Source organism: Schistocerca piceifrons, chromosome 7 (genome assembly GCF_021461385.2).
Source record: "Schistocerca piceifrons isolate TAMUIC-IGC-003096 chromosome 7, iqSchPice1.1, whole genome shotgun sequence".
In the NCBI taxonomy this organism is placed as follows: Eukaryota; Metazoa; Arthropoda; class Insecta; order Orthoptera; family Acrididae; genus Schistocerca; species Schistocerca piceifrons.
Genome location: NC_060144.1, coordinates 350,107,496 through 350,131,582, shown reverse-complemented (window position 1 = coordinate 350,131,582; position 24,087 = coordinate 350,107,496). Strand labels below are relative to the sequence as shown.

Here is a 24,087-nt window from a genome sequence, read left to right as displayed (position 1 = left end):
TCACTTCACTGACCCCTACTATATCTGGCCTGAACCGTTGCATTTCTCTTTCCAGATTTTCTAGCTACCCTACCACTTTCAAGCTTTTGACATTCCACGCCCCGACTCGTAGAACGTTATCCTTTCGTTGGTTATTCAATCTTTTTTTCATGGTCACCTCCAACTTGCCAGTCCCTTCCCAGAAATCCGAAAGGAGGACTCAGCTGTAATCTTTTACGAATGGAGAGATCATCCTTACACTTCGTATCCTCATACCGTTTATCACTGCTAATTCTTCCGCTCGTGGTGGGAGTTTCCCAATGTGCCTAAACCTCTGTCCACTCCTCCGCCGTCTTTGACAAGGCCGTTGGCTGAATGAGGGTGAATTCTTATGCCAGAAGTCGTCCCCCATTGCTGATGATTTTTATTCAGAATTTAAGCGATGGAGGTGCTCGAACCCGGGACCGAGGACGTTTGATTATCAATCAAAGACGCTATCGCTTGTCCATGGGTGTAAAGTTACTAAAATGCCGAAACAAAAATTTAACGGCTGATCGAATAACATATTTCAAGTGATAAAATAATCTCTGTGTATGTCCATTTCTTGAGGGCAGCATTCTCATGCAAAAAGCTGACAAGAGGTCTGATTGAAGATTTTGACAAAGCAGTGAAAGACTTAACTCAAAACAAGGCCCCGGGAGTAGAATGGTTCAAATGGCTGTGAGCACTATGGGACTTAACTTCTGAAGTCATCAGTCCCCTAGAACGTAGAACTACTTAAACCTAACTAACCTAAGGCCATCACACACATTCATGCCCAAAGCAGGATTCGAACCTGCGACCGTAGCGGTCGCTCGGTTCCTGACTGTAGCGCCTAGAACCGATCGGCCACCCCGGGCGGCCTCGGGAGTAGACAACATTCCGTTAGAACTACTGAAAGCCTTGGAAGAGCCAGCCGTGACCGAATTCTTCTACCTGGTGAGCAAAATGTGTGAGACAGGCGAAATATCCTCAGGCTTCAAGAAGAATATAATACTTCCAATAAAAAAGGCAGTTTTAACGGATATGAAAATTATCGAACAATCAGTTTAATAAGTCACGGTTGCAAAATACTAAAAGAAATTCTTTACAGAAAAATAGAAAAACTGCTAGAAGGTGACTTCACGGAAGATCAGTTTCGATTCCTGAGAAATATATGACCACGCGAGGCAATAGTGACTCTCATAGAGATAGGTTGAGGGAAGGCAAACCTATGTTTATATCATTTGTAGGCTTAGAGAAGGCTTTTGACAATGTTGCTTGGAATACTCTCTTTGAAATTCTTAGCAGGGGTAAAATAAAGAGTGCGCTAAGCTGTTTACACCTTGTACAGAAACAAGATGGCATTTATAAGAGTCGAGAGGCACGAAAGGCAAGCAGTGATCAAGAAGGGAATGAGAGAAGATCGTGGCCTATCCTCCGACGTTATTGAGTCTGTACACAGAGCGAGCAGGAAAGGAAACAAAAATTTGGAGTAGGAATTAAGTTGCAGAAAGTATAAATAAAAACTTTGAGGTTTGCTGACGACGTAACTCTATCAGAGGTAGCAAAGAAGTTGGAAGAGCAGTTGAACCGACTGGACAGTGTCTTGAAAGGAAGACATAAGATGATCATGAACAAAGCAAAATGAGAACAATGGAAAGTAGTCGAATTAAATCAGGTGATACTGAAGGAATTGAATTAGGAAACGAGACACTTAAAGTTCAAAATTAGTTTTATTGTTTGGGCAGCAAAATAATTGGTGATGGCCGAAGCAGAAAGTATATAAGATGTTCACTGGCCACGGCAAGAAAAACGTTTCTGAAGAAGAGAAATTTGTTAACATCGACTACAGATGTAAGCGTCAGGAACTCTTTTCTGAAAGTATTTGCATGGAGCGTAGCCACGTATGAAAGTGGAACATAGACGATAAACAGTTTAGACGAAAAGAAAATAGAAGCTTTTGAGATGTGCTGTACAGAAGAATGCTGAAGATTAGATGGGTAGATCACGTAACTAATGAGGAGGTACTGAATAAAATTTAGGAGAAAAGAAATTTGTGGCACGACACGACTAGCAGAAGGAATCGGTTGGTAGGACAGATTCCGGGACGCCAAAGGATCACCAATTTATTACTGGAGGGAAGCGCGGGGGATAAAAACCTTACAGCGAGAAGAAGAGATGAATACAGTAAGCAGATTCAGAAGGATGTAGGTTGCAGTAGCTACTCGGAGGGGAAGAGGCTAGCACAAAATAGAGTAGCTTGGAGAGTTGCATCAAACCAGTCTTCGGACTGAAGACCACAGCCACAACAACACCGCAAATGAACGTCCACTGAGTGTTGAGTCAAATGAATTAAGTTTTATACTCGATCGGTCAGATGGCCATTGGCGCGTACAACGTGAAACATGTGAAAGAAAACACCCTGTCACCCTGCACCAGTTATGGCCCAGGGCATGTTTTCGTGGAATTCCCTGGGTGATCTCGTTATTCCGTAAGACACAATGGATCAACACAAGTGTGCATCTATCCTGTGGTGTCTTGTACACCAGTGTATGCAGTTCGTTTATCGTCAGGACAAGGTAACGTGTCACATAGCTCGCAGTGGACGTGCCTGGTCCGAAATGCACCAGCAAGAGTTTACCGCATTGCACTGGCCACCAAACTACCCGGATTTAAACACATTCCGGACTCAGCGGGACTACCTAGATCGGGTTGTTTGCGTCGTTTGAATGTACTGTGTACACTTTATTCTGCATAGGAACACAGTCGCTGCACTGACACCTCTGTCAACTTGTTCAACAGTGTGTTTTGATATCTTTTTCCATCACAGTATCCTGTGCATCCAGCTGCACGTTGTTCTGGAAGTCAGGTACTCTGCAGTCAGTTGTGAGGTTGATTTGTTTATAACTGCTAGTTACTGTACATCACTCGCAACTCATATTAGAATGTTAACAACTTAAATAGATGATGCTGGTTGTGTGTGCAAACTGTTTAGTACATTTTATTTTCTCTCTTACACCACTTGTCAACAATAGAAGCCTTCTACTCCACATACGATAAGGCGGACATTATTTTCTACTATGGTTTAGCAAATGTAAGTAAAACAGCCACGTAGCAAGCCTGAGACGCAGCAGTGTGAGCTGCATGTAGTGGAGGAAAATTCGGGGTACGATGCATGGCGATTGTCACTACAGGAATGTGTGTATCATACTTAATCTAATCTAATCTTTGTCCGAGCGGTTCTTTGAGAACGACTGTTATACTTCATGTGTATAGCACAATTCCTTTTACCAAAGTGTCGGCGGATGCAGTGTTATGGATGGTAGTCAGTTGATTATCTCCTGTTAAAAGGTGTTATGAATCGACGTCATATCGAGGGTTAGGATAGGTTAGTGTTGTTTAACGTCCCGTCGACAACGAGGTCATTAGAGACGGAGCGCTAGCTCGGGTTAGGGAAGGATGGGGAAGGATATCGGCCGTGCCCTTTGAAAGGAACCGACGTCATATCGAGCCAATACTATACACAAGTAGTTAGAAGTGAGGTGTGGGCTTTCGGACCCATGTTTATTATATGATGGTGTAGCATTCTTGGATCAAAGTCTGCAACGTCTGCTGTCGCTGAAAAGTTCCACTCGAGAGTGGCAGTTCCTACTGCAGTTTGGCATTTGAAACGTGAAGGACTCCATTTCGTCCTCTTCCTGTTTTCAACTTGTGTGCGTTCGTCCTCTGAAACCTTGGCCCAATTTCGCACAGTTAGCTGCCACTTGACTCGGTTATCAGCAGTACTTTCCCAGCAATTTGGACTAATAATAGCCTTGGGCAGTTGTCTCTTGCAGACAGTCTTGAAGCGAAGGTGTGATTTTCTCTCTGGCCACACTCGGTTCGTACAACAGTTTCTTCGGTATTCGCTCTGGATTCGTCCGCCTGATATGTCCCAGCCACCTTTGACGTCGATGGGTCAGGAGTGCATAATTGTTAGTTGTACTAGCGAGCTGTAAGTCTTTGGTGCTGGGAGCTCTAACTCTCCAAGAGATCTGAAGGACCCTCGGAGACAGCGGAGATGAAAGCTACTCTGTTGAGATTCGTGCTTAGCAGTAGTTGTGTGTGAGCAGTCCATTGTCCCATACTTTTGTTTTTTCAATCTAGCCATAATAGATAATGCTTTTGTCACTATAGATAATGCTTAGTAATCTCATTGTCCACAGACAAGTTGTTGCATATTGTAGATCTCAAGCAGGTAAAGTCATCAATATCTGCAGAGAATAGCCGTCAACGCTGATGGATGGATGATTGGTGGTGCCCTGCGCCATAATCTTAGTCTGCTGGAAGTCGATGATAAGACCAAATTTTTCGCTCGCGTGTGATAATTTGTTAATTAGATGCTCCAGCTCATCTGTGTTTGCTACCAGAGCTGCATCGTCTGACTGTATATACGCGATATAACAACAGTATTTACTTTGGTCTTGGTCTTGAGGCAGGTAATTTTGAAAGGATTTTCGTCAGACCTAGCAGGTAAATATAGTCTCTTCTCACAGTCTCCAAAGTCAATCCCATCAGAAAGCAAAGGAAGATTTCAAGTAGAGCAGGGGCTAAGACATACCATTCCTTTACACCGCTGTTAACAGGGGATTCTTCCGATGTTTTACCATCGAAGCAGATTGTCGCTCGCGTTTTCTCATGGAAAGAGACAGTTATTTATAGTAACTTAGTTGGGTATTCAATCTTCTTCTGCTTGTTGAAGAGCCCATTTCTGCTCACTAAATCAAATACTTTAACAACGTCATTAAAAGTGATATAAAGTGTCCCTGCTTCTCGCGTTACTTCTCTTGCTTCTGTCGAAGAGAGAATGTCATATCCACCATTGATAGGTCAGGACTGTAGCCTCATTGAGATTCTGGGTATATTCTGCAAGATGGGACTCATTACAGCATTCGGATGACTTTTGTACATGCCTTCCCGGCTACAATTCGCTGTAAAATACCTAGGTAATTGTTGTAGTCACTTAATTCCCTTTCTGTTTACACAAAGTAACAATCTTCGAATTCCGCATACTTAGAGGGACGTAACTAACTTTTCAGCTAGTTGTGAGAAGAGAGTGTACATGTTTGAGAAGGACAGACTTGTTATACTTCATAACCTATACATGGATCCCTTCTTCACCTGGAGCTTTTCCATTAGTAAGGGAATCTATTGTTCGACTTTGTTCTTCCATAGTAGGCATTTCATCTAGTTCTTTCATAACTGGCATTTGTTTGATGGCGTGAAGTGCTTCCCTGTTAACATTACTCATGATATTTGATACTTTTTAACACCCATACTTTCGGTTACCAATTAACTCGATGTCGAGGATCCCAAACACAACCAACAGAAATAAAAACATTTAGTAACCGATGCGTTACTTTCACCAGTGTTGTCTGCTCCCAGCTTCATCCAATGCCTGTCATCCATCAAGTTCACTGAACGTCGATGGTAATCCACCGCATGAAAACAATTATCTCGTGTTAAATGCAGTACTACTGCCATATCATGTTCATACTAAGAAGTACACTCGGATTAGAAAGGTTAACATTGTGTATTTGGTCGATAAGTGTCTTGGAGGAGTAGTCATCGAAAGGTAAGTGTGGCTGAAAACGGCAAATACAGTGATTGCCACTGGATAATAGAAATAATATCAATTGTTCTAATTGGTCTACACTTATGGAGAATTATTTGGCGACCGAAAAAAATGACAAAAATACGAAGAACTTTAATATAAAATAGCTATAGTAACAACTTAAGCTCAATGCTGGAAATTATAAACGCTTTCAAGAAAGAAAAGTCATTAGTTTAAAAAAATCATATTGGAAACCAGTGATAGGTGTCTCATCAAGAGCACAGTAATGGAAAGAAATAGTTGACTATCTGAAAGAAACAAGTCCATAAAAGTGACGACACATAGTTTTAGATCAGTTAATCTAGGTTTGCTCTGCTTGGACGAAACATACAAAACACGATTGCCAATAAAGTAGTGTACGTGATGGGGACAAAAAACGTAATTAAAAAACGCCTTCGAATGTAGTTCATAACTTTTCAGTGGGATATACAAATAATATGACACTCCTAAGCGATATTTGATTTCTAGAAAAGTGACGTAAGCAAAAAGTTGGAAGGTTCACTTCAAGAGACCTATTATTCATTAGTTAGACATACGAAATAATTTTAGCTTATATTTAGTGACTGAAGGCTGAAATAATAAAAAAACTAGTATATCGGTCCATACATTATTGAGTCACAATACTGTCTTTGGCATTTAAGGCCATAATAAACAATAGTAAACATCTCTGTTACACATTAAGGGGCAGTATCAGGATCATAATATACGTAACTTTCTCAAAAAACTAATTGTACACATAAACCGAGAAAATAAGTCATATGATTGAAAAACTGAAAGCAAGGGAAAGTGGAACTCAAAAGGTACAGTAGTAAAACAAAAACTGAAATTCGTTGAGTAATACTGAGAACTATGGTGGTAACATGTATAATGCTGTGGATAAATTGTTTTGGAATGCAAAAAAGAACCTACAGATTTGTTTGTATGGGAGCTGACGTAAAATAAAGAAGTTCTACTTTCTGCGTTTGATGCCTATTGTTGTAATCGCTTCAGATATGAATTTTGTATCAAAATATAGGTGCAGTTTAATGGAGATAACGTCGTAGTAGATAATGCTGTTATCCATGATAAGTAGGCAGTCAGCGTATAACTTTATCGGCAAGGCCAAAGTCCTCGAGAGGACGAGAAAAATATCGCATTTGTGATACGATCTGAGAACCTTGGGAATTGCCCAGTGTTATTACAGATAAAGATTGATTATATTCTTTGGATGTCCAGATAGTCACTAATCACATTTTATCGAAGGTATCTCCAAATCAGCGATACGAGGGGCATTCAATAAGTAACGCAACACGTTTTTTTTCTGAAAAACAGATTGATTTCATTCAGCATTCCAATACACCAAATAATGCACCACTCTTTTGATGCAAATCCCTATTTTTCAGCATACTCTCCGTCCAATGCGACGGCCTTACGCCACGTTACCAGGAAGGCCTGTATGCCAAAAAGGACAGACGTCGGAGCCAACGTCTTCCTGCATCAGTAACCTCCCCAACATCAACTTATTGCTTCCCGCGGTGGGCATCCTCCATTGAGCCAAACAGATGGACAACCGAAGATGCGAGTTGCGGACTGTTATATGGATAAGGAAGAACAGTGCAATGGAGTTTTGTGAGCTCCTCTCGGTTGAGTAGACTTGTGTGAGGGCTTGCGTTGTCATGGAGAAGGTACACTACTGGCGATTAAAATTTCTACACCACGAAGATGACGTGCTACAGATGCGAAATTTAACCGACATGAAGAAGATGCTGTGATATGCAAATGATTAGCTTTTCAGAGCATTCACACGAGGTTGGCGCCGGTGGCGACACCTAAAACATGCTCACACGAGGAAAGTTTCCAACCAATTTCTCATACACAATCCAGAGTTGACCGGCGCTGCCGGGCGAAACGTTGTTGTGATGCCTCGTGTAAGGAGGAGAAATGAATACCATCAAGTTTCCGACTTTGATAAAGGTCGAATTGTAGCCTATGGCGATTGCGGTTTATTGTATCTCGACGTTTCTGCTCACGTTGGTCGAGATCCAATGACTGTTAGCAGAATATGGAATCGGTGGGTCCAAGAGGGTAATACGGAACGCCGTGCTGGATCCCAACGGCCTCGTATCACTAGCAGCAAAGATGACAGACATCTTATCTGCATGGCTCTAACGGATCGTGTAGCCACGTCAGATGGCGACGTTTGCAAGACGACAACCATCTGCACGAACAGTTCGACTACGCTTGCAGCAGCATGGACTATCAGCTCGGAGACCATGGCTGCGGTTACCCTTGACGCTGCATCACAGACAGGAACGCCTGCGATGCTGTACTCAGCGACGAGCCTGGGTGCACAAATGGCAAAACGTCATTTTTTCTGATGAATCCAAGATCTGTTTACAGCATCAAGATGTTCCCATCCGTGTTTGGCGGCATCGCGGTGAACGCATATTGGAATCGTGTATTCGTAATCGCCATACAGGCGCATCACTCGGCGTGATGGTATGTAGTGCCATTGGTTGCACGTCTCGGTCACCTCTTGTTCGTATTGACGGCACTTTGAACAGTGGACGTTACATTTCAGATGTGTTACGACCCGGGGCTCTACCCTTCATTCTATCCCTGGGAAACCCTACATTTCAGCAGGATAATGCACGACCGCATGTTGCAGGTCCTGTACGGGCCTTTCTGGATACAGAAAATGGTCGACTGCTGCCCTGACCAGCACATTCTCCAGATCTCTCACCAATTCAAAACGTGTAGTCAATAGTGGCCGAGCAACTGGCTCGTCACAATACGCCAGTCACTACTCTTGATGAACTGTGGTATCGTGATGAAGGTGCATTGGCAGCTGTACCTGTACACGCCATCAAAGCTGTGTTTGACTCAATGCCCAGGCGTATCAAGGCCGTTATTACGACCAGAGGTGGTTGTTGTGGGTACTGATTTCTCAGGATCTATGCACCCAAATTGAGTGAAAATGTAATCACATGTCAGTTCAAGTATAATATATTTGTCCAATGAATACCCGTTTATCATCTGCATTTCTTCTTGGTGTAGCAATTTTAATGGCCAGTAGTGTAGTTTCGTTTGCATTTTTGTGGTGACGATCACGCTGAAGCCATTTCTTCTGTTTACTGAGAGTAGCACAGTACATTACAGAGTTGATCGTTGCACCACGAGGTAGTACATGAAACAGAGTAATGCCTTCAGAGACCCAGAAAGCCACCACTATGAATTTACCGGCAGAGGGTGCGGCTTAGAACTTTTTTTTTTTTTGGAGGATAGATGGTGAGACTCCACTCCATGGATTGCTGTTTTGTTTCCGGCTCGAAGTCGTGAATCCATGTTTCACCGCCTGGGACGATGTTCTATAAATAATGTCACGATTAGCCTCGCAACGCGCAAGCAACTGCGCATGGATAATCTTTCTTTGCTCTTTATTGTCCTGTGTTAGGCGGTGAGGGACCCAGCCTGCACACTTCCTGGAGTACCTGAAGAAGTGGACGAGTGTGTCAGCACTACCAACGGAGACGTCCGGTTGTGCCGCGAGGTGTCTGATTGTGGCTGTCGCTCACCTCGTATGAGAGTATCCAGTCACAGCTGTGTGCGGCGGGCCGGCGCGAGGGAGACCGGATAAGATTGGGTGATCTTGTTGCGACGATGACAGACGTCTCGCCCAACATTCACCCCGCCTTTGTTCACTGCCAGGTCTTCTTAGACATTCTCCAAGCGCCTATGATTATCATCGATGCTCTGGTTCTCCGCCAGAAGAAACTCAGTGACAGCTCTCTGCCTGGAACGTCATTTTGAGGTCTACGTGTAAGGAACTTCGTGATACTATAGGGCATGAAGCGCGGATCTTCCACTATATCCCACAACAAATTCCGCATTTTTTCAACCGAAATTGGAAAGGAAAAAAGTGTTGAATTACTTACTTAACGCCCCTCGGACTGTCCACGTAACGACGTCAGCTAATAGTATAAGTAATCCAAGAAATGCACTGTTGTACAATTACTTGTTGGCAACAGTAAACTACTTGAAATACCTTGTAAGGACCATCCGGAGCCATGCAATGACCACACAAAAAAGTGTTGAATTACTTACTTAACGCCCCTCGTACTGTCCACGTAACGTCGTCAGCTAATAGTATAAGTAAGCCAAGAAATGCACTGCTGTACAATTACGAGGCGTGTTTTTTAAGTAAGCACCGTTTTGAAATTAAAAAAAGACGTGCTAAGATATATCAATAGTAAATATTTTTACATGAAAGCCTGTACCATAATCTACTTTTCTATATAATTTCCGTCAATATTGAGGAACTTGTCACAACATTGTACCAGTTTTTGAATACCCTCCTCGTAGAAAACTGGCGCCTGACTTGTTAACCACTGCATCGCCACTGTTTTGACTTCGTCATCGTCTTGAAGACGCTGACCGCCCAGGTGTTTCTTCAAGTGCAGTAACAGACGGTAGTCACTGGGGGCAAGATCGAGGCTGTACGGAGGATGATCTAGAGTTTCCCATCGAAAAGATATGGTGAGATCTTTCGTCTGATTCGCCACATGTGGACGGACATTGTCTTACAGTAAAACGGTGCCCTTCCTCAACTTCCATGGACTGTTGCTTTGATTCTGGTGTGACATAGGCCACCCATGTTTCATCGCCCATAACAATTTGGCTCAACAAATCATCACCGTCATTGTGGTACAGCTCAAAGAAAGTCAATGCACTGTCTAAACGTTTAGTTTTGTGCACATCCGTCAACTTTTTGGGTACCCAACGTGCGCACAATTTTCGGTAATTCAAGTGCTCGGTCACAATGCCATACAAAACTCTATGAGAAACATTAGGAAAGTCATCCCACAAGGATGAAATCGTAAAGCGTCTCTTTTCTCTCACCTTATTGTCCACTCCCTGTACCAAACTTTCTTTAACGACCGAAGGACGCCAACTCCGTTGATCATCATGCACATTTGTGCGGCCATCTTTAAATGCTCTCACCCACTTTGTTACCATTCCATCACTCATAATGTTTTCTCCGTAAGCTGCACAGATCTCACGATGGATAACGATCGCCTTTAGGCCTTTAGCACTAAGAAACCATTTAACAGCCCGCACTTCACAGTCGGCGGCACTCACGATTATCGGAGGCATCTTAAACAATCAGTACACAATGTAAACACGGAAAAATCAGACTGCAATGGCATCAGTGCGTAGATTAAGGTACAGGCTTTCATGTAAAAATGAAATTAGTGAGATATCTTAGCACGTCTTTTTTTAAATTTCAGAACGGTGCTTAATTAAAAAACACGCCTCGTACTTGTTGGAAACAGTAACTACTTGAAATACAAGGTATTGACAATCTGGAGCCATGGAACGACCACACAAAATCCGGTAAAACAGGTAAAGGACTGAGATTCAAGGAAATGTAATTCACACACTAAAGAAGTAGTTTAAGAAACTCTTGTTCGACAGGTTTAGAGTGCTGCGCGTCAGTGTGGGATAAACAGTAGAAACAGACTACATCTGTTGAAGAGTGACGCATTTCGTCACGGGACATTTTAGTCAGAGCGAAGCACTACGGAGATAATCAGAAATCTCAAGAGGTGTAGTGTAGATCACGGAGCAGTTAACTATTAAAATTTAGATATGATTCATCTCGGGAGGAGTCAGTCAATACATTACTTCCCCCCAAAACAGCTCATGAAATAACTACAACGGGAGAATCAGAGAAAGTGAAATTAATGCAGAGGATTACCGACAATTATTCTTCCTACGTGGCATTCGCGAATGAACAGAGACAAATGGGGAGGAGATACTGGTACCAGAAATACCATGAGGGGTAAGACAGTTTGTTGAGTATAGATATAGATGTAGAGATGCATACGACACGACCAGCAGATTACTATGAGTGGAATGTTTGTGAGCTGCAGGGAAGGTAAAGATCGAAAGCCTCATGGTCATCAAGTATACTACTGACCTCTGCACAGAAAACCTCGTAATTATCATCTTCCGGCTGTTTCCGATTTCAACCTTGCATGGTTTGATACTTCCTTTGATATTTTGTTACTGCTTTAGAGAGTCTTACTTCTCTCATAGTATGTACTATTTGTAGCCAACGTGACTTACTTCCTGAGATCATTTTTAGCTTTGATTTTATATCCAGCTTTTCTGCTAGTCGTAAATTGGGGTGTGTTCTAAGAGACTTCCTCCTCCGCTATCGGATGTTCTTGGTAGTTTTTCTAATGGGCTACATTTCGGAACCGTACATTGACGTTGGAACTGTTATAATTTTGTAAATGTTTTCTCTCTCTCTCTCCCTCTCTCTCTCTCTCTCTCTCTGTTTACCATTTAAGGTTTTCATTATTTATCGGGAAATGGTTGGAGACCAGTTTATTTTTTGAGTGGTTGCCCCTTCCTTTCATAGCATTACCCAAAATACAAAGATATCGTTGTAAAGGTAGCTTGCTTCCCATGTTTCTGTAACAAGAGTAAAATAATTCTTAAAACTTGTTCTGTAGTAAGGCGTTCAGTAGGACTGTTCATATTTATGTCAAAGAAGTAACATATTCATAGAGTTGGAACAGTAGCTCCTGGAAGAGCGAAGGATCTTAACTGAAGTTACGCATGTAATAACATGTTTACTTCACTTTATTAAAATTTTATCAAAATTGAACCCATATGAGTTGTGATCGTCTCTACAGCCTAGTGAAATGTTAAAATTCACTTTTAGCGGTTCGAAGAAATAAGTACGTCCTAACAGAGACAATTACATCTTCCGCGAAACGAAATAGCCATCTGGTATAGGAACTAAGCATGCTGTACTGTCTCCTGATGGACTTTCAGTAAAACAAATTTTTTTTCGATATACAGGAAAATTCGATTATTGTTCTTCTAACCTACTTTCTTATTATTATTGACGGTTCATATAAAACATCTGCCTACTGAGTGTGGGAATAAAGAATTTTAACTCTGTACAAGTTCTTATTCCAAAAGTTTGTTTCGTTTTAGTCTTAGCCGTGGATGTCCTCAACAAATCACGACAGTATAATTTCGATTGTTATATGCTCCTCTGAGTTGAGTGGAGTACAAAATGTGGTGTGGATATAAAATGTCGATTTTTACTTTTTTTAAGGAAAACTGTTCTTTGGAGTTTTGTCTTTAGTTTGACGTCTGTTTCGTTAATTTTGGATGACTGTAAGTATTTTAAGTTATTTTGAAATAATTTACAGCACAATTAACTTCTACAGGTTCCATGAGACCCTGTTCAGTTACGCCAAGGTATCTCGGTAACTGCTCTCGAAGGCGGCGATTTATGTTGATTTACAATAAGCATTCTGCTGCACAGCCTGGCTACATTAGCTGCTGTGATATCACTTCCTGTTTGTGCTGTAATGCATGGTATGATCCACGTTTTGTAAGACGCATTGCACCTTACCCTGTGTGTATTTGGTCACTGAAGACGGCGGTCAATAATGCTGTCATCACCATCAGTGATGAAAATGCTGGCAGTATAAATATTCTGCCCAAAATGCAGAAGCAATCCTACAAGAAGTGGATAGAAAGCGAGTTTGCAAGGCAGAAATTGTGGTAAAAAGTACGACCCAAGTCGCATGATCCCTCAGACACTGATATGGTTGATCCTCAAGAAAATAAAGATCACAAATCTGTAGAGTTTTAGACAGTCTCTTCGTACAATATTGAGTTTTTCTGTACTTCAGCTTTAAAGTGCGATTTCTGAAAAACTGCTTTTTTTGCAGATGTTTCCCATTATGTCAGAAACTGCTTAAGCTAAGGCTTTGGAGGTAGCATTCACAGTTTGATAATAAAAAATATATTTTTTAAAATGACGTTAATTTTAATACCCTCCATAAAATATTCATATTCTGATTAGATGTATTTTAGTAGATTAGTGAGGGTATTACATATGACTCTATACCTTGGTAAATTTTTGTTTTGTTACCTTGGATAGTTCCTGAGAAAACGGGATATAAATATATTAAACTTAATCAGGATAGGGCATAAAATGATTAAAAGACGTTGTGTATCCCGCCACACTATGCGTCCCTTACCTTCACGAGGGAGGAAGAGAACGTTGTAGGTATTTCCCAGCAAGGGTATGGCCACCGCTCCAGGGAGCTTGTCTATCTCGCTCCAGAGGCGCCATTTCCTGGATACGACCACGGCTGTGACCGCTACCACCACAGTCACCGCCAGGAGCGCCGTCACTTCCAGCATCCCGGAGCCTTCAGTTACAGCGAGTCCACACCGGAGGCGACCGTACCTCACACTGGTCTCTGTCCCACAAGGTGCTAAGTTCGCCCGAAATCTTATCTGTCCGGTAGTTAAATTGGCCAGTGATTCAGCGCTTTATGCTATGAGTCCAGCTCTCGGCGAGCAACACGTTCTTGAAACGCTTACGTCGGTGGAGCGCTGGCCAGGTTGCTGATAACCACGTCGGTGAGCGCTCCCGTTCCGCAAACCCACGCGCAGGCCTGGCCAGATAGCGCTCCACGGGCGCGGGCGCACCGGTCGCAGATGGGCTTGAGAATCAGGGTGAGGAGGAGAATGGAAAGCAACGCTGCAGCCGGTCGCCACCAGAGAGAGGCACTGGTCTGACTGAGGTGGTGCTCTTGTTACACACCAAACGGTTTTGTAGCAATATTACGTGATGTAAATTAGATTCAGGCTCTGTATTAGCAGTGGAGCAGTGGTACGGCGCCTACGCACCCCCCCCCCCCCCCCCCAATAAAAGGAAAAATGGGAGCTGAAGGTACATTAGTCAATGCGGAATTGGAATTGCTTTTCTTTTCGTATAGTTTGATGGCAATTCAGAGTGATTAATATGCCATCGCACTACTATGGTCAGGAGAAACACTCACTGGAACCTCAATGGGTAACTAGTCATTAAGATGGCCAGCCTAAAAATGCTGTTATCGGAGCACAAAAAAAGGCCAATAATCTCCTGTCAATTAAAAGGCTGCCTGAAAAGTGGGTTTACCAGCTGCCTCATTCTACCTTCCTCGGCGCCTTCAAAATATTTCCCAAAAATTTTGGCATGTGAACATATCCGTGCTTTTTTAACATCCAGTTCAAATTTCACTCCAACAATCTCCCCTAACTATAACTCGCTCACACCCGCTAGTCCATCGCAGTAAGTTACTCATACTTACCCACTCCCGCCTGCCTATTATCACTCATTCATTCAGCCCAACTTATCGTCATTATTTCTCGGTGTCTTCCTGTCATTGTCTCCGTATCTAACAGCCATAGTCTGCTTCGTTCTGTCCTGATAGTCTCCGCTCAGAGTCACTGTCTCCCTCTTTCTGTTTCTTACTACTTTTACCTCATTCATTCCTTCCCTCTGCTGGTGTCACTTCTCTCTGCCACTATCCAACTCTCCCTCGTTGTCGTTTCAGTCATAGACTCTGTCTCTCATTATCACTGGCTCTCACTCACTTCCACTTTCTTCTTCCTTTGTACCTCTCTTACCGAAACTGTCTTCTTCACTTTTTTCCTGGCACTGTTCTGCCACTGTCAGCTGTATCCCAATGTCATTGTGTTCCTCTCTTTGTCTCATAATGCCATTGTTACTCTGTCCTTTCTATAACATTCCGGTATTAATTACTCTTCCGTATTTTTCTCCAGTTCCACTCTCTCCTTCTCCCTTAGCATAAAAAAGCACGAATATATTGGCGTGCCAATATTTTTGGAGATATTTTTAACGGTACTGAGGATGGTAGAATTAGGCTACTGGCAGTCTTTTAAACAGGAGCATCTTCTGCCTTTTTGTGCTCCGATAGGAGAATTTTTCCGCTGGTTTCTGTCTTTTACCTGCTACACCAGAGCAAGTTACTTATCTTTATGAATCAGCAAAATTTATTTTAAACAGAAATAACGCAAAGCTATATAATTTTACATTCAGACCGGTTTTTTTTTGTTCCAAAAATTTTGCATGTGCTCCAGCAGTACAATAACACAGGGTTACTAGAATGATTCTGAAGATAAAGGAGACGCTTTACAGCGTATTACTCCGGGCTACGTCACTTTATGAAGTGCGTTTTCACTTCGCACAGAATTTTGCGTGCCTGTTATTCGTGACAAGTAGAATAACTTCCAGAATTACATTTTCAAAGTGCGTGGAAATCGGGAGCTTAGCAACATAGCATGAAAATTACACTAACTTCCTTTGCATAGCGTCTTGGAATCCGTGACTCGGTCTTGGTACCAAAAAATAACATATTTTCCAGATTTTCTCAGGAACCCACTACGAACTGAATAGCGCATCTTTAAGCTCATTAAGGCGCACCTTAGATCACATGCAAAGTAAAAAGAACCAAACGATTCGGTTCAAAGCTGGAGGAAATGTGTAATAGTCAAACTTCGACCCTGTATCAACATCTACATCTACATTTATACTCCGCAAGCCACCCAACGGTGTGTGGCGGAGGGCACTTTACGTGCCACTGTCATTACCTCCCTTTCCTGTTCCAGTCGCGTATGGTTCGCGGGAAGAACGACTGTCTGAAAGCCTCCGTGCGCGCTCTAATCTCTCTAATTTTACATTCGTGATCTCCTCGGGGGGTATAAGTAGGGGGAAGCAATAAATTCGATACCTCATCCAGAAACGCACCCTCTCGAAACCTGGCGAGCAAGCTACACCACGATGCAGAGCGCCTCTCTTGCAGAGTCTGCCACTTGAGTTTGTTAAACATCTCCGTAACGCTATCACGGTTACCAAATAACCCTGTGACGAAACGCGCCGCTCTTCTTTGGATCTTCTCTATCTCCTCCGTCAACCCGATCTGGTACGGATCCCACACTGATGAGCAATACTCAAGTGTAGGTCGAACGAGTGTTTTGTAAGCCACCTCCTTTGTTGATGGATTACATTTTCTAAGGACTCTCCCAATGAATCTGAACCTGGTACCCGCCTTACCAACAATTAATTTTATATGATCATTCCACTTCAAATCGTCCCGCACGCATACTCCCAGATATTTTACAGAAGTAACTGCTACCAGTGTTTGTTCCGCTATCATATAATCATACAATAAAGGATCCTTCTTTCCATGTATTCGCAATACATTACATTTGTCTATGTTAAGGGTCAGTTGCCACTCCCTACACCAAGTGCCTATCCGCTGCAGATCTTCCTGCATTTCGCTACAATTTTCTAATGCTGCAAGTTCTTTCGCGTACTCTGTGTAGAATCGAATTGGTATCCCGTCAGGTCCAGTGGACTTTCCTCTGTTGAGTGATTCCAGTTGCTTTTCTATTCCTTGGACACTTATTTCGATGTCAGCCATTTTTTCGTTTGTGCGAGGATTTAGAGAAGGAACTGCAGTGCGGTCTTCCTCTGTGAAACAGCTTTGGAAAAAGGTGTTTAGTATTTCAGCTTTACGCGTGTCATCCTCTGTTTCAATTCCATCATCATCCCGGAGTGTCTGGATATGCTGTTTCGAGCCACTTACTGATTTAACGTAAGACCAGAACTTCCTAGGATTTTCTGTCAAATCGGTACATAGAATTTTACTTTCGAATTCACTGAACGCTTCACGCATAGTCCTCGTTACGCTAACTTTGGCATCGTTTAGCTTCTGTTTGTCTGAGAGGTTTTGGCTGCGTTTAAACATGCAGTGAAGCTCTTTTTGCTTTCGCAGTAGTTTCCTAACTTTGTTGTTGTACCACGGTGGGTTTTTCCCGTCCCTCACAGTTTTACTCGGCACGTACCTGTCTAAAACGCATTTTACGATTGCCTTGAACTTTTTCCATGAACACTCAACATTGTCAGTGTCGGAACAGAAATTTTCGTTTTGATCTGTTAGGTAGTCTGAAATCTGCCTTCTATTACTCTTGCTAAACAGATAAACCTTCCTCCCTTTTTTATATTCCTACTAACTTCCATATTCAGGGATGCTGCAACGGCCTTATGATCACTGATTCCCTGTTCTTAGGATAGGTGCAGTAAAATGATCCCTGTGTTAGTTATACAAATGGTCCCTAGCCCTAGAGTTACCCGAAATACTTGAATTCCAATACAACCAGTTTTTATGCACGGCGCTTTGGAATGTATTAGGTAGCGCATGTTGTCTCATGTGTACGGATATTATGCACTTATCTTCTGACGAAAGAGAGTGAATGCTGCCTGAACTTAAGGGTTGCCATTAGTGAAATATTAATGGAAAGTAAGCCAGTGACAAGATCTTTTATGGTCGACATTGTATTCATTAGTCTGTTAACATAAGGGTAGAACCATTTGGTAACGGATATGTTGGAAGAGATTGATGATATCAACAAAAATTAATCCCATGGCAAAATCATCTCGAAGTTCATGACATGGAACGTTTCCTGGGACTGGAGTCAGTTATCTGTGGACTAGACATGATCGGCTACATTTCAGTATTTGAAACATTTTATCGTGACTTCTCAAAGAGAGTCAAAGATTTTGAACGATTGTAGACTGACTTTGATTTATCTGTTAGGCCGTTCTCGGTTCTGGCTGCTAATGTACCTCATTACCTCCAACTTGAGGTGACAGACGTACAGTGTAGCATCGTATCAACGACCTCTTTGTCCCGTCCAGGAATTTAGAAGACTTTTCCAAAACGGTACTCCAAAGAGTAATGTCCTCGGCAGTACAGACAACCCGTTACATTAATTTCTATGTTTGGTTCATCGTAGCTGTGCGAATTTGTTTGTTCCTTATGAATTTGACAAAGTCCCACCAGCGTTCTGGTTTAACCAGTTCTAATCTGCTTAGTTCCGTGCGTACCATTGTTTCACGGACCATAGTTCCGAATGTGCTACTTATTTTAAAGTAGAAATGTATATAAACTTACAAACAATACAACTTAATGTTATATACTTACACGTAATACCTTTTGTAGTTTTGCTCACCTTATTAGCACTATCTAGTGTGCTTATTTAACTAAGTAACAAAGCCACTGCTTTCTAAGAAAAGTAAAAGGTTAAAAATAAACATTACTGATGAAATCAGGATGAAATAAATATGCTGCTGTATTTGCGTCTTAGAAATAGTCGTACTGTAGTACCAACACGTATTCCATAAATGATTGATAGAATTGTAACTTTGATACCATAATATTACGCAAGTTGTTACTAGCAAATTAGAATTAAAATGAATGAAAGTCCAGATGACCGCATGAAGTGATTACTTAAGTACCCTTCAGGAAGCACCTTTAAGACGCGAAACCAGCCACGGGTCTTTGAAAGTACTACAATAAACAGTTAATGCGGTCATACGGACTTTCACTCTTTTTTAATTCTAACTTGGTAATAACACGTTGCGTAGCATTATGGTATGAAAGTTTCAGTTCCATCAGTCATGTATTATTTTAGCTGTGGCTGCCCCACCTATAGAGTAGTTTATGAAAAGAATTTTTCACTGTGCAGCGGGGTGATACGAAAGTATCTGGCACATTAAAATTATTTGTCGCACAGAGGCTCGAACTCTGGGCCTGTGCTTTCCACAGACAAGCGCTCTATCCCTATTTTCTTTTTTTTGTACCTCCTATTTTTTTTATTACGTGCCAGTTGGAGTTCAATTGGTCGAACTGAAGGTCTGGCTGCAGTGTCCCCGCCACCGCCATCGAGCGTGTTGGGTATAGGAAAGTAGGAGGAACAGGAAACATTATTATTCACAAAACCCTAGTATGATCTGATAAGCTTATAACTGTCCTGGAAGGAACCCGCTGCCTGCCGATCACGTAGCAGGAAGATAACAAGGTGGGGTCACCTCCAGCATCCTTCAACAATTCACAAGTATAATTAACAAATAAAAAACTCAAAAATTACATACAAAATAAAAAGTAAAAAAGCTTCTACTGCTGGCTTTGCATCTGTTTCTGTTTTCCAAGGTCTTGTACTCGAACGGTTTCTTGTAGTTGATCGCTTCACTTGCTCAGTTCCTCACCTGAACTACCCAAATACGACCTAACTTCCACCAGTACCCCATGTTAGGATGGGTCGTGAATCGTGCTTCAGTAGCTCAGTTCGTAGAGCACTTTCGCGTGAAAGGCAAAGGTGCGGCATCTGAGTGTCAGTCTGGCACAGTTATAATCTGCCGGTAGTTTCACATCAGTGCACAACCGCTGCTGCGAAAGAGTAAAAACGTCCATCAGGCCATGGCTAAGCCATGTCTCAGCAATATCCTTTCTTGTGTGAGTGCTAGTCCAGAAAATTTCGCAGGAGACCATCTGTGAAGTTTTGAAAGAAGGAGTTTAGGTGCTGAACGCAATAAAGCTGTGAGGACGGGTCTAATGTTGTACTTCGGTAGGGTAGTTGGAAGACCACTTTCCCGTGAAAGGTTAAGGTCTCGAGTTCGTGTTTCGGTCTGGCACCCAGCTTAAATCTGCCCAGAAGTTTCAGATTGTCCTTAAATTTCCCGTGTCTATAGCCTTCAGCATATAGCCGTGTAACACACCTGCTCGGAATATCGCAGCAGCGGGGGAAGCCGGCGCGCGGAGCACGGTTGTCTTTGCACACCAGGAGCATAGATCTCAGCCTGGTCTGGTGCAACGCATCACTTCCTGCTCACGACCGTCGGCTAGTGCGACTTGCTCTTGTGAACGCCAGTGCGGATTTCCCGGTTCCTAGGGCACGCGGACTGATCTGCAGTCTCAACTTAATCAGGCTAAATGTGTGGTGGTCTGGGGTGATTCTGTTGTCTTCGAAGGCGATTGATTTGTACAGGATGGCCGGGGTCTTCTGATACACTTTTGAAAAGCGAGCTGGCCGCGGTGGTCTAGCGGTTCTAGGCGCGCAGTCCGGAGCCGCGCGACTGCTTCGGTCACAGGTTCGAATCCTGCCTCGGGCATGGATGTGTGTGATGTCCTTAGGTTAGTTAGGTTTAAGTAGTTCTAAGTTCTAGGGGACTGATGACCACAGATGTTAAGTCCCATGGTGCTCAGAACCATTTGGACCATTTTTTTGAAAAGCGATTCCTGAAAGTGTCGCCAGGAAGCAGCACCTTACAGCAAGCGCAACGAGCTTAAGCAGGAAATGACAAACTGGAATGCCAAAGTCTGTTCTGGAGGCTGAATGACCGAAATTGATTGGAAATCAGTAGGTGACCAGCAGGCCTGTTCGTCGTGCGAGGCTAGTCTTATGCCTGATGAAGCAGAGATAGAAGGGCTGGAGAAAAATATGGAAACACTAGGAGAAGTGCATGCGTCAGCAAACATTCAGATTTTAACCAGGCCTGAAAGTTGCACTGTTGCATTTGATCAAAAGCGTCAATTGTGCGATGTGCTCAATATGTTTCAAGTGTCATTCGTGATCAGTACACCATTCTGTCTAGTAGCGAGTGCATTATGTCGGAGCTAAGCGAATTCTAACGTGGTGTGTTGTTGCTTGTGTGGTGGGTGCTTCCGTAACCAAGAGACCTGTAGTGTTTGGTGTTTCACCGCATCGATGATTTATAATGCATACAGGTAAAGCGGAGAACGTCATCCACTAACTCATACCGCAGAGCCAAACTGTGAGCTCGGTGATAGTGACGGACTGTCATTGAAGAGGACAATAGCTGCAAAAGTCACTGCAGAACTGTATGTCTCACTCGCGAACCTTGTCAACAATAAAACAACGCGAAAAGAGCTTCAGAAGCAGGGAACTGCAAGGCGACGCGCAATTTGAAAACCACACATCAGTGATGCAAATGCCCGTAACATGATGCCATGATGCCATAATATCTAGGCTACGGAGGAGTGGAAGAAAGTCATTTAGTCGGATGGGTCTTATTTCACATTGTCTCCAACTTATGGCCGAGTTTAAGTCCAAAGAGTGAAACAAGGGTGGGGTTCGGTGGTGATTTGAGCAGCTATGTAGTGGTATTCCAGTATTCCATGGACCCCATGGTTACTCTGCTACATCGCATTACTGCCAAGGGTTAAGTGAGAAACTTTGTGGATAAGGTCCAAACTGTGATACACTATTTGTTCCCAAAATAGTGATGCTGTGTTCCAAGAAGACAGGGCCCCAGTTCACAGAACGGACATCATCAAGGACTGGTTTTACAAACACGAGGTGAACTGTGGCATCTCCCCTCAATATTATTGAGCCTTTGTGGTCTTCTTTGGACAACTTGTCACTATTTTTCAGGAAGAATTGTATAGGATTTCCTTGAAAACCATAAAGAACCTGTATTTACCCATACCGAGAGGACTGGAATCTGTTTTGAATGACAACGGATTTCCTGCACCATATTAGGCATGGTAATGTATTTTTGGTATTTCCATCTTATGTCTAACAACTGTGGTGTTGCGAACTGTGATCTGGAATTTGGTAATAGTGATAAAGTGGTTCGCTGCGTGTGGAAAGTTTCGCGAGAGTTTTCGATTGTGTTCCCATGTGCCCGTATAGGTTTCGTCGTAGTCGTTCGTGTGTTCTGAAAGCGGGTGTTGCTGTCTTGTATGCGCACAGCAAGTCTGCAGGGAGACATTACAGAGAAGGGCGTGGCTGGAAGTGACGTTCAACGACGGTAGCTAACTTGATGAGGTCTTACAGAACATAATAAATTCTGAATTAAAGCAGATCCGCCTTCTCGCAAGAAAACAAATTCTGTTTTGTTTAATCCCCACATATGTTTCATCACGGCAATGGCTTCGTCAGTAGTACCTTTTTTAATTGCTTCTGAAATATACACACACTTTTATATAGACAAGGAGCTTATTGACACCAGATTTTGCTGGCGTTTAGATTACATATGTAATTATCCTTTTTCACATTAGATGTGCCATGTAGCTGTCAACATAAATCAATCAAATGTTCAAAATGTTCAAATGTGTGTGAATCCTAAGGGACCAAACTGCTGAGGTCATCGATCCCTAGACTTAGACACTACTTAAACTGACTTATGCTAATATGCTAATAACAACACACACACACACACACACACACACACACACACACACACACACACACGCATGCCCGAGGGAGGACTCGAACCTCCGGCGGGAGGGGCCGCGCTATTAGTGACATGGCGCCTCTAACCACGCGGCCACTCCCGCGGCTCAGAAATCAATCAAAAACTACAGGGAAACATGGTGCACATTGACATTTGACAAAATAATTCCTCACAGAATAGGAAACAATGAATATATGTGGCATAGAGAAGAAAAACAGTACACTACAGAAAATATTAAAACCACTCAACACTACCATAGCAAAAATGTGTACCAGTTAACCTACAAAGATGGTGATTTCGTATATGTCGGACAGAAACGTAGAAATTTCAGAGTAAGATGGGTCAACATTTAACAGCATTGAAAAGCAACAGCACATATTCTACATTTGCACACCACTCACTGAAAGCAGCCCCGGCCTTAGTTAGCATGGAGACAGACTTACAGGTCTCAAAATACAGTAATCAGTTGTACCAGTTATTGACAACAGAGGAAAATTATCACATCCAAAGAGCAGAGCAAAATAGGCGTCAAATGAAACGGCACTCTGCAACAGAACATGAGTCACCGCTCTAAGCGAGCTATCAAATAACGTACAATAAAACTCTCGCGCGTGGCGTGCGCGTACACACTCACGTATTCATCACACATTCACAAAGAAATAAAATGGAAATACATCGGCACAAATTCAAACTTCGCGGTCCCCAATTGAAAAGAAGACTGTGCAACCAAGGACTATCAAGAGCGTATCTGAAACGTAAATGACCAGTGAAAAGTGTGCCTAAGTAACAGAAACATAGTAACATTTCGCTTTCACCATTAATCCCGAGAAAACGTTAGTAGATGCTTCTAAAAATCCGTAACACATTCTGTAAAAAGCAGAGCACACCAAACAGTCTTACGAAACAAAACATCACGAAATTTGACTGATGTCCACATGACATTTTAAACATAAAAACAGTAACAACATATTTAGCAGGTAAATTATAACCAAGTACTGTTCAGGAAGCGTCAACCGTAGCAAAGGCAAGGGTAAAAAGAATGGGCACATGCCTTTATTTTAACGATATACATAGTTAGAAGTTATGTTGTACACAAAAATTTAATTCCTAAACTGCCCTAAAATACAGGTGTTGCAGATTACATCCAATACCAACTCAGAGTTGTGGCTGATTATTTTTGGTGGGAGCCAAAATGTACACATTCTGTAAAAGAAAGCAAAATGTGTATGCAGCTTGAACAACAGCAAAATCTTATGTCAATATAGTGCTATCCTGTATAAAATTGCCATGAATATATTTCAGAAACAATAAAAGAAAAAGAAAACATTGAAGAAGTGAAAACGATGCTTCTGTGGTGTAACGTGTTTGGGGATTAAATAAAACAAAAATTCTCATTTTGCAAAAAGGCGAACCCTCTTTAGGCCCTAATTCACTGTTAATTTCAGCAAGCACGGGAACAGAGCAGAAAAATCAATTATGATAATAACAATTTCCATTTTTCTAGAGCGCAAATTTGAGAGTGGAGATC

At 42.4% G+C, this 24,087-nt stretch overlaps 1 protein-coding gene across 1 annotated transcript in view; it reads right to left on the bottom strand.

Moving 5' to 3' along the window:
- The window catches only part of LOC124805696 (cytochrome P450 4C1-like), a 58,463-nt gene extending 44,593 nt beyond the window's left edge, over positions 1–13,870 (bottom strand). The window contains exon 1 of the mRNA XM_047266265.1: positions 13,705–13,870. Within this exon, the coding sequence (XP_047122221.1) occupies positions 13,705–13,870 (166 nt within the window). The remainder of the gene's footprint in view (positions 1–13,704) is intronic.
- Between the last annotated feature and the right edge of the window lie 10,217 nt (positions 13,871–24,087).